This window comes from Lontra canadensis, unplaced genomic scaffold (genome assembly GCF_010015895.1).
Source record: "Lontra canadensis isolate GAN:19392208 unplaced genomic scaffold, GSC_riverotter_1.0 scaffold66, whole genome shotgun sequence".
Lineage (NCBI taxonomy): Eukaryota > Metazoa > Chordata > Mammalia > Carnivora > Mustelidae > Lontra > Lontra canadensis.
The window spans coordinates 10,026,480-10,040,372 of record NW_022631060.1 but is presented as its reverse complement, the minus strand read 5'-3'; the positions used below and the strand labels follow the sequence as shown (position 1 = coordinate 10,040,372).

The following is a 13,893-nucleotide window of genomic DNA, read 5'->3' as shown; positions in this document are numbered from 1 at the left end:
CTGCGCCCCCGGCGCCCGCCCTCGCCGCAGCTCCCCGCGCGCCCTGCCTGGCCATGGCCGCCGCCTCCTCCCCGCCCAGGCCCGACAAGGAGCGCTGGGGCTGCGGCCGCCTGCCCGGCTCCCGGCGGGGCAGCTCGGGCCTGGCCAAGAAGTGTCCCTTCTCGCTGGAGCTGGCGGAGGGCGGCCCGGCGGGCGGCGCGCTCTACGCACCCATCGCGCCCCCCGGCGCCCCCGGGCCCGCGCCCCTCGCGCCCCCCGCCGCGCCCCCGCCCGCCGACCTTGCGGCGCGCCCGCCGGTGAGCCTCGACCCGCGCGTCTCCATCTACAGCGCGCGCCGCCCGCTGCTCGCGCGCACCCACATCCAGGGCCGCGTCTACAACTTCCTCGAGCGCCCCAGCGGCTGGAAGTGCTTCGTCTACCACTTCGCCGTGTGAGTACCGCCGCCGCCCGCGCCCGGGGGCTTCCGCGGGCCGCAGAGGGGCGCGGGGGGGGGCTGTCTCGTGCCACCTGCTGCTGCGGGGACCGCGCCTGCTGCGACTGGGAGCTGCCGGAGGGAGGAAGAGGTTAATGGGGGAAACAGCGACTCTGAAGAGCCCGTCCTGTGACGTCCAGGGCGGTGTGGGTCCGACTCCGGGGCAGGGGGGCTTCCCGCTGGCTCTGCCCGGGCATGTGGGGGGAGGCTGCCCAGCCCAGAAGTTGGCTGCACTCCTCCCGGGAAGGACGGTCCAGGTGTTAATCCTCCTGGGAAAGGACGCGTGCCTGGGAGCTTGTCCTTGGGTGCAAGGGAGAGAACTTCTCAGGGTCGGCGGGCACCCAGGACTCAGGAGCCCCCAGGAGGGGAGGGTCCAAAGCTCCTGCTTGTGGCAGCAACATGTCCCCGCTCAAGGGAGGCCACGTGCGGGGCGTCTCCTGGGCCAGCGGGTGCAGGGCTGCCCCAGAGGGTGGCAGGCTGAGCGCTGTCCCCTGAGGGGGTCCCTGTGGCTGCGGGGAAGGCCTCCCCCCTCTCCCCCACCCCCCGGCAGGGGACGAGGATCCTGAAGCAGAGGAGGCTGGAGGGGGCGCCGGGGAGGGGCGGGACTGGGCCCACGTTTCCAGCCCTCAATGGGCGGCAGCTGTGTCCCAGAGGGTGCACCTGGGCTCTGTCACCCAGGTGGCTCTGATGCCTGCCGCGCGTGCCTGAGTGGGGCAGGGCGGGCCACTCCATTCCTTGGGCGGGGGGTACAAGGAAGTCACCTCCTTGGGGCCACCCTCTTTGCTGCCCGCCTGGAGACCTCCCCTGCCTTTCTGTGGTTCCACTTCCTGGCTGCCCAGCCCTCAGCCTCTTGGTACAGTGCCAGCCTCTGGCCCCGGAGCCCGCACTTGGCCATCCCCCCACGCATCATGAGGACTGGGGGGCTCCCTCTGGTTTCCTGTTGGTGGTGACAGGTGCTCATTCCTGCTGCCTTGGCCGGCCAGTGGCTGGGAGATACCTGGGAAGGCAGAGGGCAGGGGTTCGGGACCCTTTTACCTCTTGCCGGCGGCCGCTACTGGGGCACCAGGGGTGCTGCGGGCGTCAGGCTCCGGCTGGCCTGGAGCATGGTCTTGGGCAGGTGAGGCAGGGCGGGGAGGGGGCAGCCTCAGCCTCACGCTTTGGCTCCTCTGTAAGCGTAGGTAGGATCGGGGTGCTCCCTCTGTGCAAAGAAGATGGCTTTCGCAGCAGGAAGGCAGGTCTCGGGGACTGTGTCCCTGGAGTCATGGATGGGCCCAAGTCTTGAAGCCTCCTCCCCACCCCAGCCCCCACCTGCCACAGTGTCAGAGCGTGCATGCCCCGTGACTGCGGCTGATCTGGGGGAGGGCACGGCCCTGCTCATGGCTGCAGCAGTGGCTTGTCTCAGGGCGTCGGGGAGGGTCTGCATGCGTGGACCCCAAGGCATCCCACGAGTCCGACACCAGCTGTGTCAAAGTCCAGCCAGTGTCAGCCTTGTGGGTGCCGCTGCTCACACGGGCTGCTTGCCTCCCGGCCCTCTTCTGAGAAACCCAGGGGTGGGATGGGCTCCACAGCTGGGTCCCGGAGAAGACCCTGCTGAGAGGCCAGCGCCGGGCGCAGGCAGGAGGCATGCCTGGAGGGCCGCCAGGAGGTGTCGCGGTGCCTCCTCACCTCTGGACAGCTGCTAGGGCGAGGGGCAGCCTGAAGCCCCACTGGTTTGCGTCGCAGGGGTGCAGGTCTGCGGGTGCCCGCCGCCTGGGCTCCCTGGCCGCGGTGGTGCCGTGTGGAGGAAGAGGGCTCGCCGCACCCCAGAGGAAGTCTCTGCTTACACTCGTGTTTTCTTCCTGATTCTGATTGTTCAGCTCTCGGAAGTTTGTTCAGCAGAGTTGCCTTTGCCCGGCCTCTCGTGGAGCTGGCCGGCAGGGGTGGCTTCTGGAGATAGTGGCCGAGCATCTTCCCCGCGGGGGCGAGCCAGGAAGGAATGCTCCTGGAGTGGCTGTGTGACCTTGGGTCAGTCATTTCCTGCTCTGGGCCCTGCCCCGTGGGAGGTATGCTGCAGCCCTGGGGAGTGGACAGCCGCTGCAGCTCCCCTGACGTGGGCTGGGGGCTGGAGGGGATCCTGGCCAGGCAGGGCATGTGGCTTAGCTGGGGCCTGGGAAGGTGACTGCCCCCCCCCATGTGTCTAGGAGGTCAGCAGACCCTGGATTGCCCAGTCTTTGGAAGGGACCTCACCTTCGAGCTGGGGTCAAAACGGTGGCCTGTGGCTGAGTGGCCAGGGCCCAGGGTGGCCGGCAGCCACTCTGGCCCTCCTGTGGCTCTAAGAAGTGTCTGAGATAGTGTGAGAGAAGGCCACGTCCTTGCGGAGTCACTCCACGAAAGGGACAGGATTGTTGCTGTGGCTGGCCAGCTTCGTGCCCTTGGCCTTGAAGGGCCGGGCAGGTGGGTGGATGTGGGAGCCATTGTCCCGCTGGGCCCTGCAAGCCTGGGCACGCTCTCCCTGCTGGGGAAGCGAGCCAGGATATCCTGTCCCCCTCCTCTTTGGGGAACCCCTGCCCCCACCAGCCGCCAGGAGAGCAGCCTTTCCTGTGTGCGCCTGGCCTGCCCGGCTGATGGGGTCAGGGGGCAGGACTCTACGCCCCGGTCCGCTCGGGTTTCCTGCCCCCCGGCCCCCAACCTCCCAGGACCCTTTGCGTCCCTACCGTGAGGCGACTCCCAGTGTAGCTGGGGGTGTGGGGTTTGGTCTCCCCGTAATGGGTCTCGGTGGAGTTGGCTGTCAGGGAGAGGCCCAGACCAAGGAGGAAGCGGGATTCCCGTAGCAATCTCCACACCCTGACCCTGGTCTGGGCACCCCCTTCCTCTGCAGACCTCCAGGGCTCCCTGTCCTTCCCCTGACTGGGGAGAGGCTTCCAGTTCCAGGAGCTGCGGGAAGCCCCACCTTCTCTCCTGCCTCCGCCTGCTCCCCTCCCCCCAGCTCTCCGCAGCGGCCCGGTGGCCCGTGCAGAACCTTGTCTTGTCCCAGCGGCTCCTCGTCCTCCCACCCACGAAGCCTGGACCCGGCCTCCTGCCTCGGTGGCTGCTCGGACGCTCGGTTCTCCTGCATCTCCGGTGCTCCCACCCCAGCAGGTGCAGCGCGGCCTCCACGGGCAGCACCCGCTCTGGCCGTCCTGGGGCTTGGAGATCAAGTCCACTGAGAGGCTTGAGGGGGGGGGGGGGGGGGGGGAGAGGAGAGCGCCCCAGCCCTCGAGCTCCACTGGGCGCTCCTGGCCGTGGCCTCCTGTCACCCGGCCCAGCTGTTCTGAGGCCCCCGGGTGGCTTTGGCCGCACCTCACAGCGAGTGAGCGTTAGTCGCTGACGTGCCGGAGGTCCGCCCGTGGTTTGGTGGGCTGCATGGCAGGCGTGGTGAGGAGGACGGCCGTCCGGTCTCTTTCCACCGTCCCCTTCGAGCCTCCTCTGCCCAATCCCTCTGCCCCGGTTCCTGGTGAAGCTTGGAGTTCCTTTTGGTGCCTCTTCCTGTGTCACCTTCTCTGGGGCCTGGTCCTCTGGTCATGGCCTGGCTTACTTGGGGATCACAGGCCCCTCGTATGTCACCACCCCGGGAAGGGGGAGATCTCGAGGCCATGAGGAAGGTGGCAGGAGGAGAGGGATGGTCTCGGGATGGGAGAATTTAGAGTCTGGATCGGCAGGAGCCCTGAGCACAAGCCAGGGTCTGGGGCCAGGAGGCCACCTGGTGCGGGCTGTGGGCTGACCAGGCAGTGCAGAGAGTGTGGACGGGGGATGGGGCTTCATGTCTGAGCATGGCCCGTGGCTGGGCAGCCTTGCCATGTTCCCCAGCAATCTGGGTGTGCACCCCCTCCTCCGTGGTAGGCTGGACGGGCAGGTAGTCCCTTCCGGCAGGCTTGTGGCAGGGAAAGGACATTTCCCTGCGCCTGGCCCCAAGTCAGTGGCTTCTGCTGGGCTTTGCCTGCCCTGGTGGGGGTGCCTCAGGGACAGAGGGACCCCTCGGCACTCACAGTCCCTCCTCAGTGGGGCTGTACCCTGCAGCAGGCTGTCATGGGGGCTGGGGCCAGACCTTGGGGGCTGTCCTAGGGAACTGAGATGGGAGGTGTCCCAGTTGCTGCTCTGTGCCCATGGGGTGACCTGCTGGTGACTGGGGGGGCGGGGACACGGAGGTCTCAGGGCCTGGCCGCCGGGGGTTGTGTGTGCTGCGGGGTGGTGGGGTGTGCTCTCGCGATCATAGGGGCTGTGTTCTTGTTGAAACCATTATGGCAAAGCCCTGAGCCATGGGACCTACAATGGGGCTGCCTTTAGAGGATGGCCTCGGAAGCGGGGATCAAAAGGGAGTCACCGGGGTGGCCCGACCCTGTGGAACCCGGGTCCTTATGAGAAGAGGGGATAGAGACCCACAGAGGGACGACCCCATGAGGACCCAGGGAGAGCATGGCCGTCCACACAGGAGGAGAGAGGGGTTGGGGGGACCCGCCAGCCCACGCCTGCATCCCAGGCTTCAGCCTCCGGGACGGGGGGACAGTGAGCATCTGTGAGGCTTTGTTATGGCCACCCCAGGAAACCCCTGCACCTCTCTACCTGGCAGGGCTGCCCCAGGGCCCAGGAGCTGGCTTGTCACGGACATAGAAGCAGCGGATCCTGCCATGTCCGGTCTTGGGAACGGTGAGCAGCTCCGGGCTGGAAACAGGCCACGTCTAGTGAAGCAGGGAGGGGCCTGGAGTGCCGCATCCCCCAGGGTCTCCCTCGCGTCCAGCACGCCTGGTGTCCCTGCCTCCCAGGGAGTCGGGCGCCCAGAACCCTCCTGCGGGAGCCAGCTCCGAGGGCGCTCCCCCGGGGCTGGACATCTTTGCCGGCGTGAGTGGGGGTTCCCAGCCCTTGTGCCTGGGGGTGCTACTTGCAGGCCAGTGTGGGCGAGTCCCCAGCCCGAGGGTCCCCGTCCACCAGCTCCCTTCAGAGAGGTGGGGATGCACGCGTCCCGTGCTTGAGTGGCCACTCCTGCCGGGGTCCCTGGCTGGGAATGCAGTGAGCCCTGTGGCCCTTCTCAGGCATGAGTTTGAAACCAGCTTTCAGCTGGTGCGGCTCCTGTTCTCTGGAGGGATGGAGCCAGCACGGGTCTGGCTCCTGTGAAGTGGAGCAGGCGTCCAAGCACAGCAGTCTGCCCTGGGAGTGTGGCAGGCCCAGGAGAAGCCGGTGGGGGGTGCACATTGCGTGGGCCCTGGGCCACACAGAAGTTTCTGGAAGTCCCTGTGCTCCCGGCCCCCGTGGCTGGAGGCGGGGACGCAGAGGACTGTACTGTCCACACCCTCTGAACTGTGACCCCGTGGATCTGGTTGCGGCGCGGTGGGCCAGGTGTGGGTGGCTCTGTTCTCTGCACGGAAGGGTCTGGTGGCGAGGGGCAGAGGGTGGAGGAGGCTCTGGTCCCGAGAGCATGGGGCGACCGTCCATCCCTCCTGGGGGGCAGCGAGGGCCACCAGTTTCACTCCTGAGGCCTCCCAGGTGCTGTGAGCAGCCCCAAATGTCCCGGAGGGCAGGGTGGTCTGGATTGGCCTCAGTGTGGGGGCTGCGGGACTCGAGCCCATCCTCATGTGCGCTTGTGATGGGATCTGGGCTCTGGGACGGTCTGTCTTTTGGTGCCCAGCCTGGGTGACACGGGGCCCCTTCTCAGGGCTCTTGTGGGCAGTGGCTGGGGTGAAGGTGCTGGGGCACAGGGGTCGGGCTCCCTTTACCCCTCAACCCCATGCAAGGGGAGGGGGATGAGTGGTGCCATGTGCAAACCTTGGGGGCTCCGAGAGGGGAGGTGACGGGCCCAAGGCCACACAGCTGTGTGTGCTCAAGGCCGTCTGACTCAGAAGCCCGAGCTTCCCTCCTCCAGCCGGGCTGGAATCCAGGTAGGCCTGCTGAGGCCCCCTTGGGTGGCCGGAGGTTGTGCTGACCCGTTTGTCTTGGAAGGAGTTGGGAGGAGCCGCTGGGCAGGAGGGAGCAGGCACCCGGGCAAGGCCCAGCCTGGAGGCGCTGCTGTGGACGGTGAATGGGCCCTCCGGGTCGCAGGACCACTCCCTCGTGGGGGGGGAGTTCAGCTTTCACAGGCCTTCCGTCTGGCTGCTCCAGCCTCTGCCTTAAAGCCGTGCTGACCAGAACCGCAGGCTTCTCCAGGAAACCTTCCTAGATTGCCCCAGGTGGAGCCTTGCCTAGTTTCCCCGGTGCCCCGCCCCAGAGCTGAGACCCCCGGTGGCTCAGCTGCTCTTGGACGGCAGAAGGGCCGGCGGATGGGCAGGGCCCCCGGGGGCTGTCTCGGTCTTCCCCGCCTGGCAGCCGGCAGGACAGGCCCTCGAGACAGGGTCACCTCTGGCACCCAGCCTCGGAAGCCCAGGCCCCCTCCAGCCTGGGCTGCGACGTTCAGCCTGCTGCCTGGAAGCTCCAAGCCCAGAGACTGGCCGGGCCTGGCGATCTCTGTCAGTGGGTATTTTTATCCAGCGCATTCCTGAGCTTGGGAGAAGGGTGTTCTCTGGAAGGAGGAGAGTCCTGCCGGCTCCGGGGGGTTGGAGAGGGTGTGGGTGTGCTCTGCAGAGCACTTTCCTTGGGGACGTCTCCCTGTCCACAGCAGCATGCTGTCTGGTGGTGGGCGCAGTGCCTGAGGCCGGGGGTGAGAGGGGTCAGGGGCGAGGGCAGGTGGAAACCCTCCCACCGCTGCCCACCTGTGCAGGTCTGAGCACGGGGCAGTGCGTCCCGAGCAGGAGCCTGTGCCTTTCCACAGGCTGGGTCCCTATGGCCCCAGGGACGGCGATGCTGCTGTCCATGGAGGGCTCTGGGCAGCCAGAGAGGGGGTGGGCGGAACTCTCTGAACCAGGCCCAGGTGGGAGAGCCCACCCCGCACACCCCCGCCCCCGAGCTAGGACTCTGGACCTGGTCCCTGTTCCCCTTTCTTCAGCCACTTGCTGCTGGGGAAACTGAGGTCTGGCCACTTGGCTCCAGCAGCCCCTCTTCTGCCAGGAGGGTGTGACGCTGATGTCAAGTGAGGCGGCTGTCCCTCTCCTGGCATCGTGCCCACAGGCGCCCCGCTCCGCCGGCCCTTACCTCCAGTCCGCAGAGCTCCCTCTGCCCCTCCGCAGAGCACTGACGGCCACGCTCTGCCATCAGGGGCCGGGCCCCTGGGAGGCTGGGGCTGTGGGCTCCCCCACCCCTGGGTGCCCCAGGGCTGGGCCCCCTCCCGGCTCCTTTCCACAATGTTCTCAGGACGGGGGCTCCTCTGCACCTTCCTGCTGACTTGGTGGCCACGTGCCATGCAGAGAAGGCCTCCCCGGAGCGAGAAGACAGGAACTAAGGCCAGGCCAGCTGGACAGAGACCCCCTCCCCACACCCCCAGCTCCCTTCAGCCCTGGGTTGCTTTCCTGAACAGAGACCATCTGGTCCCGCGGGGGCTGCTTCCTTTACCTGCTGGCTGCTTCTCGCCTACCCAGCTGGGCAGGGGAGCAGCGGAAGCCCCGAACCAGGGGACAGGCCACTGCTTCCCAGAAGTGCCCCCCACATGGCAGAAGGGGTTGCTGGGGGAGCCCAGGAGAGTTTCAGGTGGTGCCCAGGGAGCCACGTGCCGTGAACATTTGACCTTGATGGGCCGTGTGGATTGGCCTCCTGTCCAGAGACGTGTCCGGTGGGTCTTTTATAAAAGCTACATCTGCGTTTTTGGCTAGGGCAGCCCAGAATGTTGTGAAATCTAAGCCCGGCTAGTTAAAACTGTGTGGGGCTGGCCGGTCACAGGCAGGGAAGCGATGGGACAGGATAAACCCCCACGTACAGACTCAGCTTCTCGACGTCCTGGCCGGGAGCGCCGAGCGGGAGCTCCAGTCCGCAGTGCCGGGCGAGCACAGGCCCGAGGAGGAGCCTGCTGGACCCTCCCACTGCCCAGCAGGTGGACTCTGGGGGCTCCTCCGGGACCTCAAAGCCAGGCGCGTGAAGACGTGGGTACAGACGTTTGTGCGAGAAACAATCCCGGCGTGCCCCAGGCCCCTGCAGAGAAAGCAAAGAGCAAAAGAAAAAAGCCAGGAGGGAGATGGCGTGTTCTCGCGGAGGGTCATCTGCGTGACGGGGCCGGGCTTCAAGGGCGCAGAAGCCCACGGAGCCCCAGCAGGTGAGCACGGGGCGCGAGCACAGCTCTCCGCGGTCCTGGAGCGGGAAGACGCCGGCACAGGGACCGGCAGGGTCCCCCCGGTGGAGCGCAGACCCTGGCGTGGGCAGCCGGCGAGGCTGAGGAGCCTGTGCTCCTCTGGCGGGACGGTCTGTGGGATGCTAGCATCTGAGCGGAGGGGGCATTGCGTGCCCTGACCACCCCCCCAGCAGCCCACATCCTGCCGCTTATCTCGAAAATATTGGCCAAAAAGTCCCCCAAAAACAAAAACCGAAACATCACACAAAAGAGAGCAGACGGCACCACGCGTGTCCCAGGCTGCGGGTCAGAGTGGTCCTTCTGCCGGCAGGAGAGACGGGGACGAGTCAGGTCCCTGTGCGGGGCCGCTGCGTGCCGAGTCGTGTGCGGACGTGAGGGAGGCGCGTGGGACCCTGCGTGCTTTTACAGCGTGGTTACCGGAACGCTGTTTTTAAGTGAAAAAACCCCGGCGGGTGGGGATCTGACCAGCCACCACTCGTCTAGGACAGGAAGAGGCAGGAACCCGCACCTGCTTGCTCTTTGCTGGGACAATAGAGGCGGGCGGGGGGAGGGGCAGCCCAGAACGTCAGCAAAGGTGACCTCTGGGGTGGGGGGGCATGACGGAACCCAGGTGGCTCAGGGCGTCCCTCGTCGCTCAGGGCTGACTTTGAAACCACGTGATGGTCGGTGGTCCCAGCACGGCCGTGGTGGCCCTGGTCTCATTGTTTGAGGCCTTTGTGCCGGATCTCGGGGTTCAGGCCTGTGAGCGACAGTGGCCGTGTCCTTGATGGCCTAGATTTTTGGCCTGGGAGGAGAAAGCCAACGTGAGTCAGAGGAGGTCACGTTTGTGCCCTCTTGGCTGCGGTAGAAAGAGAAGTCATCAGGAGGTGCTTCTTGTGACTTTGTTTGAAAATTGTTTTCCTGCGGGCTGGAAAGGGCCAGAGAGTGGGGACCAGCCAGAGCGCGAGCCCCCAGCTTGCAGACGTGGCCTCTCTGGGCCGTTTTCCCTGAGCTCCCATCCACCCCAGCAACGTGGCTGCATCCTGGCCTGGGGCCCGAGAGGCGTGGGCGGGTCCCGTCGCCCTAGAAAGTAGGACGGTTACCACTGCCCGCTGGGGCCACGTCCCCAGGCTTTGGTGACAGCTTGAAGGTGCGTGTCCCCTGCCACGAGGACCAGACAGCTTGGGAGCGACGACCGCGGGGGACTGAAAGGCACCGTGAATCCCGGAGCCCGTCCTGACGTCAGGGGCACCACCGGCAATCCCCTTTGGAGACGCTTTATTTTGGGCCCCGGCGAGGAAAGGGTCAACCCCGGCTTTTCCCGTGTGACTCAGGGAAACCCAATAGCAGGTGAGGTCGCGCCTCTTCTTCCGGACTCCACCTGCTGCCTGGGCAGGCGACCGGGGGCCTGGTGAGGTCCTGGGTCCAGCGCTAAGCGTCGTGGCGACCGGCGACCTCTCCAGCCACCCAGCCTGCCTGCTTGCCAGGGGAGTGGGCGAGGAGACGTGACGAAGCCTCCGGATGGAAGCGGGGGCCTGGTCACCGGGGCCGAGGAGCACTCAGGAGCACGCTGCGGGGCGCCCCCGTCCCAGCCGGGGGACCCTCTGGAGGAAAAAGGCCCGATCGATGTCCACCAACAACAGAGGGGCAAGAGGAAGAGCAAGGGGAACGGGAACTCAGACACGGGACCACCTGTGACGCGGGACCCCAGCCGGGCCGAGTCAGCCTGGCCTCCTTTTCCAGCTGAGCGTTGCCGGCCTCCTCCTGTCCTGTCACCGCCTCTTCCTGGTGTGCCAGCCCCATGGGGGACCCTTTCGTGAGAGGCTCCCTCCCTTCCCTGGGATGGGGGCCCCACAGCAGGAGGTCTGGGTTCCCCCGCGGCCCCTCAGCTGTAAGCGGGGAAGACAGGCGTCCTCGGGGGCCGTGGTGGGGACTCCGTGGCCTTCCGTAGTGGCAGTGCGGTGCCTGCTGATGTGAGGTCAGCGGCTCACGTGCGGTGCCTAGGGGTCGCCCAGGCCTGGGGACGCAGGAGGCACGGGGCAGCACGGAGTCAGAGCAGGCCTCCTGGAGACGGGGGCTGGGGAGAGGGTGGAGGCAGACCCAGCGGGGAGATGCTGGAGTGCCGGGGTGGTGTTTGGGGTCTGGGCGGGTGACCTGGGGGTTGGGCTTGGAGGGTTGTGAACACAGACCGAGCTGGCTGGGCTCATCGGAGGGCCACGGGAGGCCATGGCCATGTGTGTCTCTAAAAGGCTACCTATCCTGACTTCCTGTCCTGACTCCTGGCTGTTGAGCTGTCCAGCTTGGACCTCGCCCTCAATGCCTGACCTGTGTCCCGCTGGGAACATGTCTCGAGGCACTGAGGGGTCCCAGATGACATGCAGTGCCCTCCCTCCTTCCCCGGGTCCCTGGGACCCCTGGCCACTCCCGGCGCCAGGAGTGTGGGTGCACACGCGTGCCTTCCCTCCACGCAGGCCACAGCGCATTTCAGCAGCGCTTACGATTTTCCTTCTCAACAGGTTGTAGAGTTTTCCGGACGGGCTTAGTCTGGGGGCACGTGTTTGGCACTCATGCCCTGGGCGTGGGGTGCGGGTCGCCATGTGAGCTCCCCGTGCGCCTCGCCGCCGTCCCCGGTGGGCAGGGCACCTGCTCGTGTGACTCTGCATGTGGGCTCCAGGGGAGGGGCAGTGCCCAAGGGGCTTGTGTCACAGCACCGTCAGAACGTGGTGCTGTCAGACTGTGGCGCGCCGGCACGGTTCGAGGCCGGGCACAGACCAGCAGCAGAAATGCTCCGACGGCAGCTCAAGAGGCTGAGCCGCTGTCCTTTTGTCCCCAGCGTCCCCTGCACCTGGAACGGCGGGGGCACGAGACCAGCACGTGGCAAGCATGGGTGCGTGGGACCGTCCAACCTGCTTTTCACACCCCTGCGGTGTCCCTCTCCGTGGTGGTGCCTGGGACCGGCCCCCTGTTGGGGTTTCTGACCCGCCGGGCTCCTACCTGACCTCCCAGCGCTGCAGCACCACTGCCCGTGGCTCTCCCAGGCCTGTGTGGCCAGGGCTGCTGTGGGGCGAGCGGGGGGAGGGGCGCGGGGACCTGTGGAGCTGGGGCCCGGCGTGGAGCTGGGGCCCTGGCCGACGGGAGGCGCGGCAAGCGGCGGATCGATGAACGGCAGATGGAGAGGCGGCCAGATACGAGCTAGTAGACTGGTGGGTAAATGGAGAGATGGACAGACAGGTGGACGCATGGATGTGTGGACAGACAGATGTACAAACAGGCAGACAGGTGTGCCGGCATCCGGCGGGCGCTGTGGTTGTGCTGGACTGATGCTCTGTTGGCCGTGCTGGGCCAACTCAGCCAAAGCCTGGGACTCGGAAGGTGACAGGCTGTCCTCTGTTCTGGGAGACCAGCTCCGTGCAGCCCCTCCGTGACTCCGGGGCCAGTGGCCGTCTCAGTGGACATTGCTGTGGGAGCCGTAGGAAGCCAGCTGGTGGCCTGGGGCATGAGTGTGGGTGGCCTGTGGGGCCAGAGCTGGGCTGTGGTCTCTGGTGCTGGCTCTGGACTTGCCGCCTCGTGACGGGCCTCATTCTGAACATTGCATCTGCCCTGGAGCTCCTGGCAAAGGCCTCAGTTTCTAGAACATACTGCCTTTCAACACCATGGGCACTTTCAGCTCTGATCGGGGCGGCCACTGTCACAGCCCCACCAGACCCCCCGAGGGTCCCCCGTTTCCAGCGGTGAGCCAGCCCAGGACCATCCTGAGGGCTCTCTGCTCTCCTGCCATGTGCCCCACGGTGGGGGGATACCAAGGCCCGGCCAGGGGTCAGGTTTCTGCCCAGTATGGCCAGGGGCCACACAGGGTCCTAAGAGTGAGGGTCCTGACCTGGTCTGAGCCTTTCTCCAGCTGCTGAGTGGGGAGGGGGTCGTGCGTGGGAGAACAGAGGGCAGGGGGTCCTTGGGAGCTGTGGGGAGTAGCGTGGGAGGCCCCAGTTGGCACGTGATCTGAGTGGGGAGTCCTGACCTACCGCTTGGCTCCCGGCTCCTCCTTGACCTGCCCTGTGCCCTTGGGTGGCCAGGTGGCTTCCCTGTGTCCCTAGAGGCCCATCCTGAGCTCACTGGGCAGGGGGTGAGATGGGAGGCCTTTCAGGGCCCCTCAGGCCCCCGGGGGTGAGGCTGCTCTCTGTTCCCGTTTCCCCTGGGTCAGGGCCTGTTCGAGGTCCTGGTGCGCAGCTCTGCAGAGACGCAGCTCCTCCCGGGCAGCCCTGGAATGTTCTGTCTGCCCTTGGCATGAAGGGGGATGGGCAGGCTGGGGGCTCCTGGGCCAGTTGGCCTGGTCCCCAGGGTAGGAGCCCCGCCTCCCTGCTCTTATCAAGCCTCTGCCAGTCACCCAGAGCTTCCACAGGCCTTTACAGCCTCCTCTGGGCCGGGCGGGGTGTGGGGTGGCAGTCTCTGTCCCTGCCCACTCCCACCCCCCGCCATGCTGGGCAGCTCTGACACTCGGGGAGCTCTGAACCCAGATTTCCAAGACTCAGATGCCTGCGCAGAGGCCTCCCTGCACCCTGAGACCCCAGAGCGCTGCCTGGGAGGGGTCAGTGGATCCCCAGCTTCTACCCAGGGACTGCGAGGCCCCTAGCCCCCGGGAGGCCACCTCCCCAGGGAACGCTTGTGAACCTATCCCGGGGAGCATGGGAACCAGCCCCCAAAGCGCTCCTTGTCCCGGGGCTCCGTGTTGGGCACTGGGTTCGGTTCACTGAACGTGGGCCAGGCCCAGGGGCCCCGTCTCTGCGGCAGGCGGTGGCCCCTGGCAGCCCGGGTCTGGGCAGGGCAGGGTCCGGACACCTTGGGACAAGTAGAGCACGGACTGGGCTTGACCCCCGTGGGAGAGGGGAGCCTTCCGGCCACAGGGCCCACCACGACGCGTGGCTGTGCGAGTGGGGCAGGGGCCTGAAGTAGATCAAGACGGTTTCCTCGTCGTCACCCCCGCGGTGGGTTCTGGGTTGAAATTTTTTAAACTTTGGCCTAAATGAATTTTCCGCTTTGAAAATATTGGTCGTTTGTAAAAACCAGGAGGGAGATTAAGTAGGGAGCTGGAAGACCCCCGAGAGGTTCCTGGAGCCCCCTGCTTCCTGGCTCTCCTGGGGGGGCTCAGAAGACGCAGAGCCGGGGGGACATGGGGCCGCGCACCCAGTGGGCACGGAGCACGGCCTGCAGGTCAGGCCCTGGGCGCCCTGGGTCCTGGGGAAGGCTGGGGGTGGGAACAGCGTGGGGCAGGCTGGGCTGCTGTGTA

The 13,893-nt window shown here is 66.6% G+C and overlaps 1 protein-coding gene across 2 annotated transcripts in view; it reads left to right on the top strand.

Moving 5' to 3' along the window:
- Positions 1-38: 38 nt before the first annotated feature.
- The window catches only part of KCNQ1 (potassium voltage-gated channel subfamily Q member 1), a 305,399-nt gene continuing 291,544 nt past the window's right edge, over positions 39-13,893 (top strand). For both annotated transcript variants that reach the window (XM_032879756.1, XM_032879758.1), the window contains exon 1: positions 39-430. In XM_032879756.1, the coding sequence (XP_032735647.1) occupies positions 54-430 (377 nt within the window). In that variant the 5' untranslated portion in view covers positions 39-53. The remainder of the gene's footprint in view (positions 431-13,893) is intronic.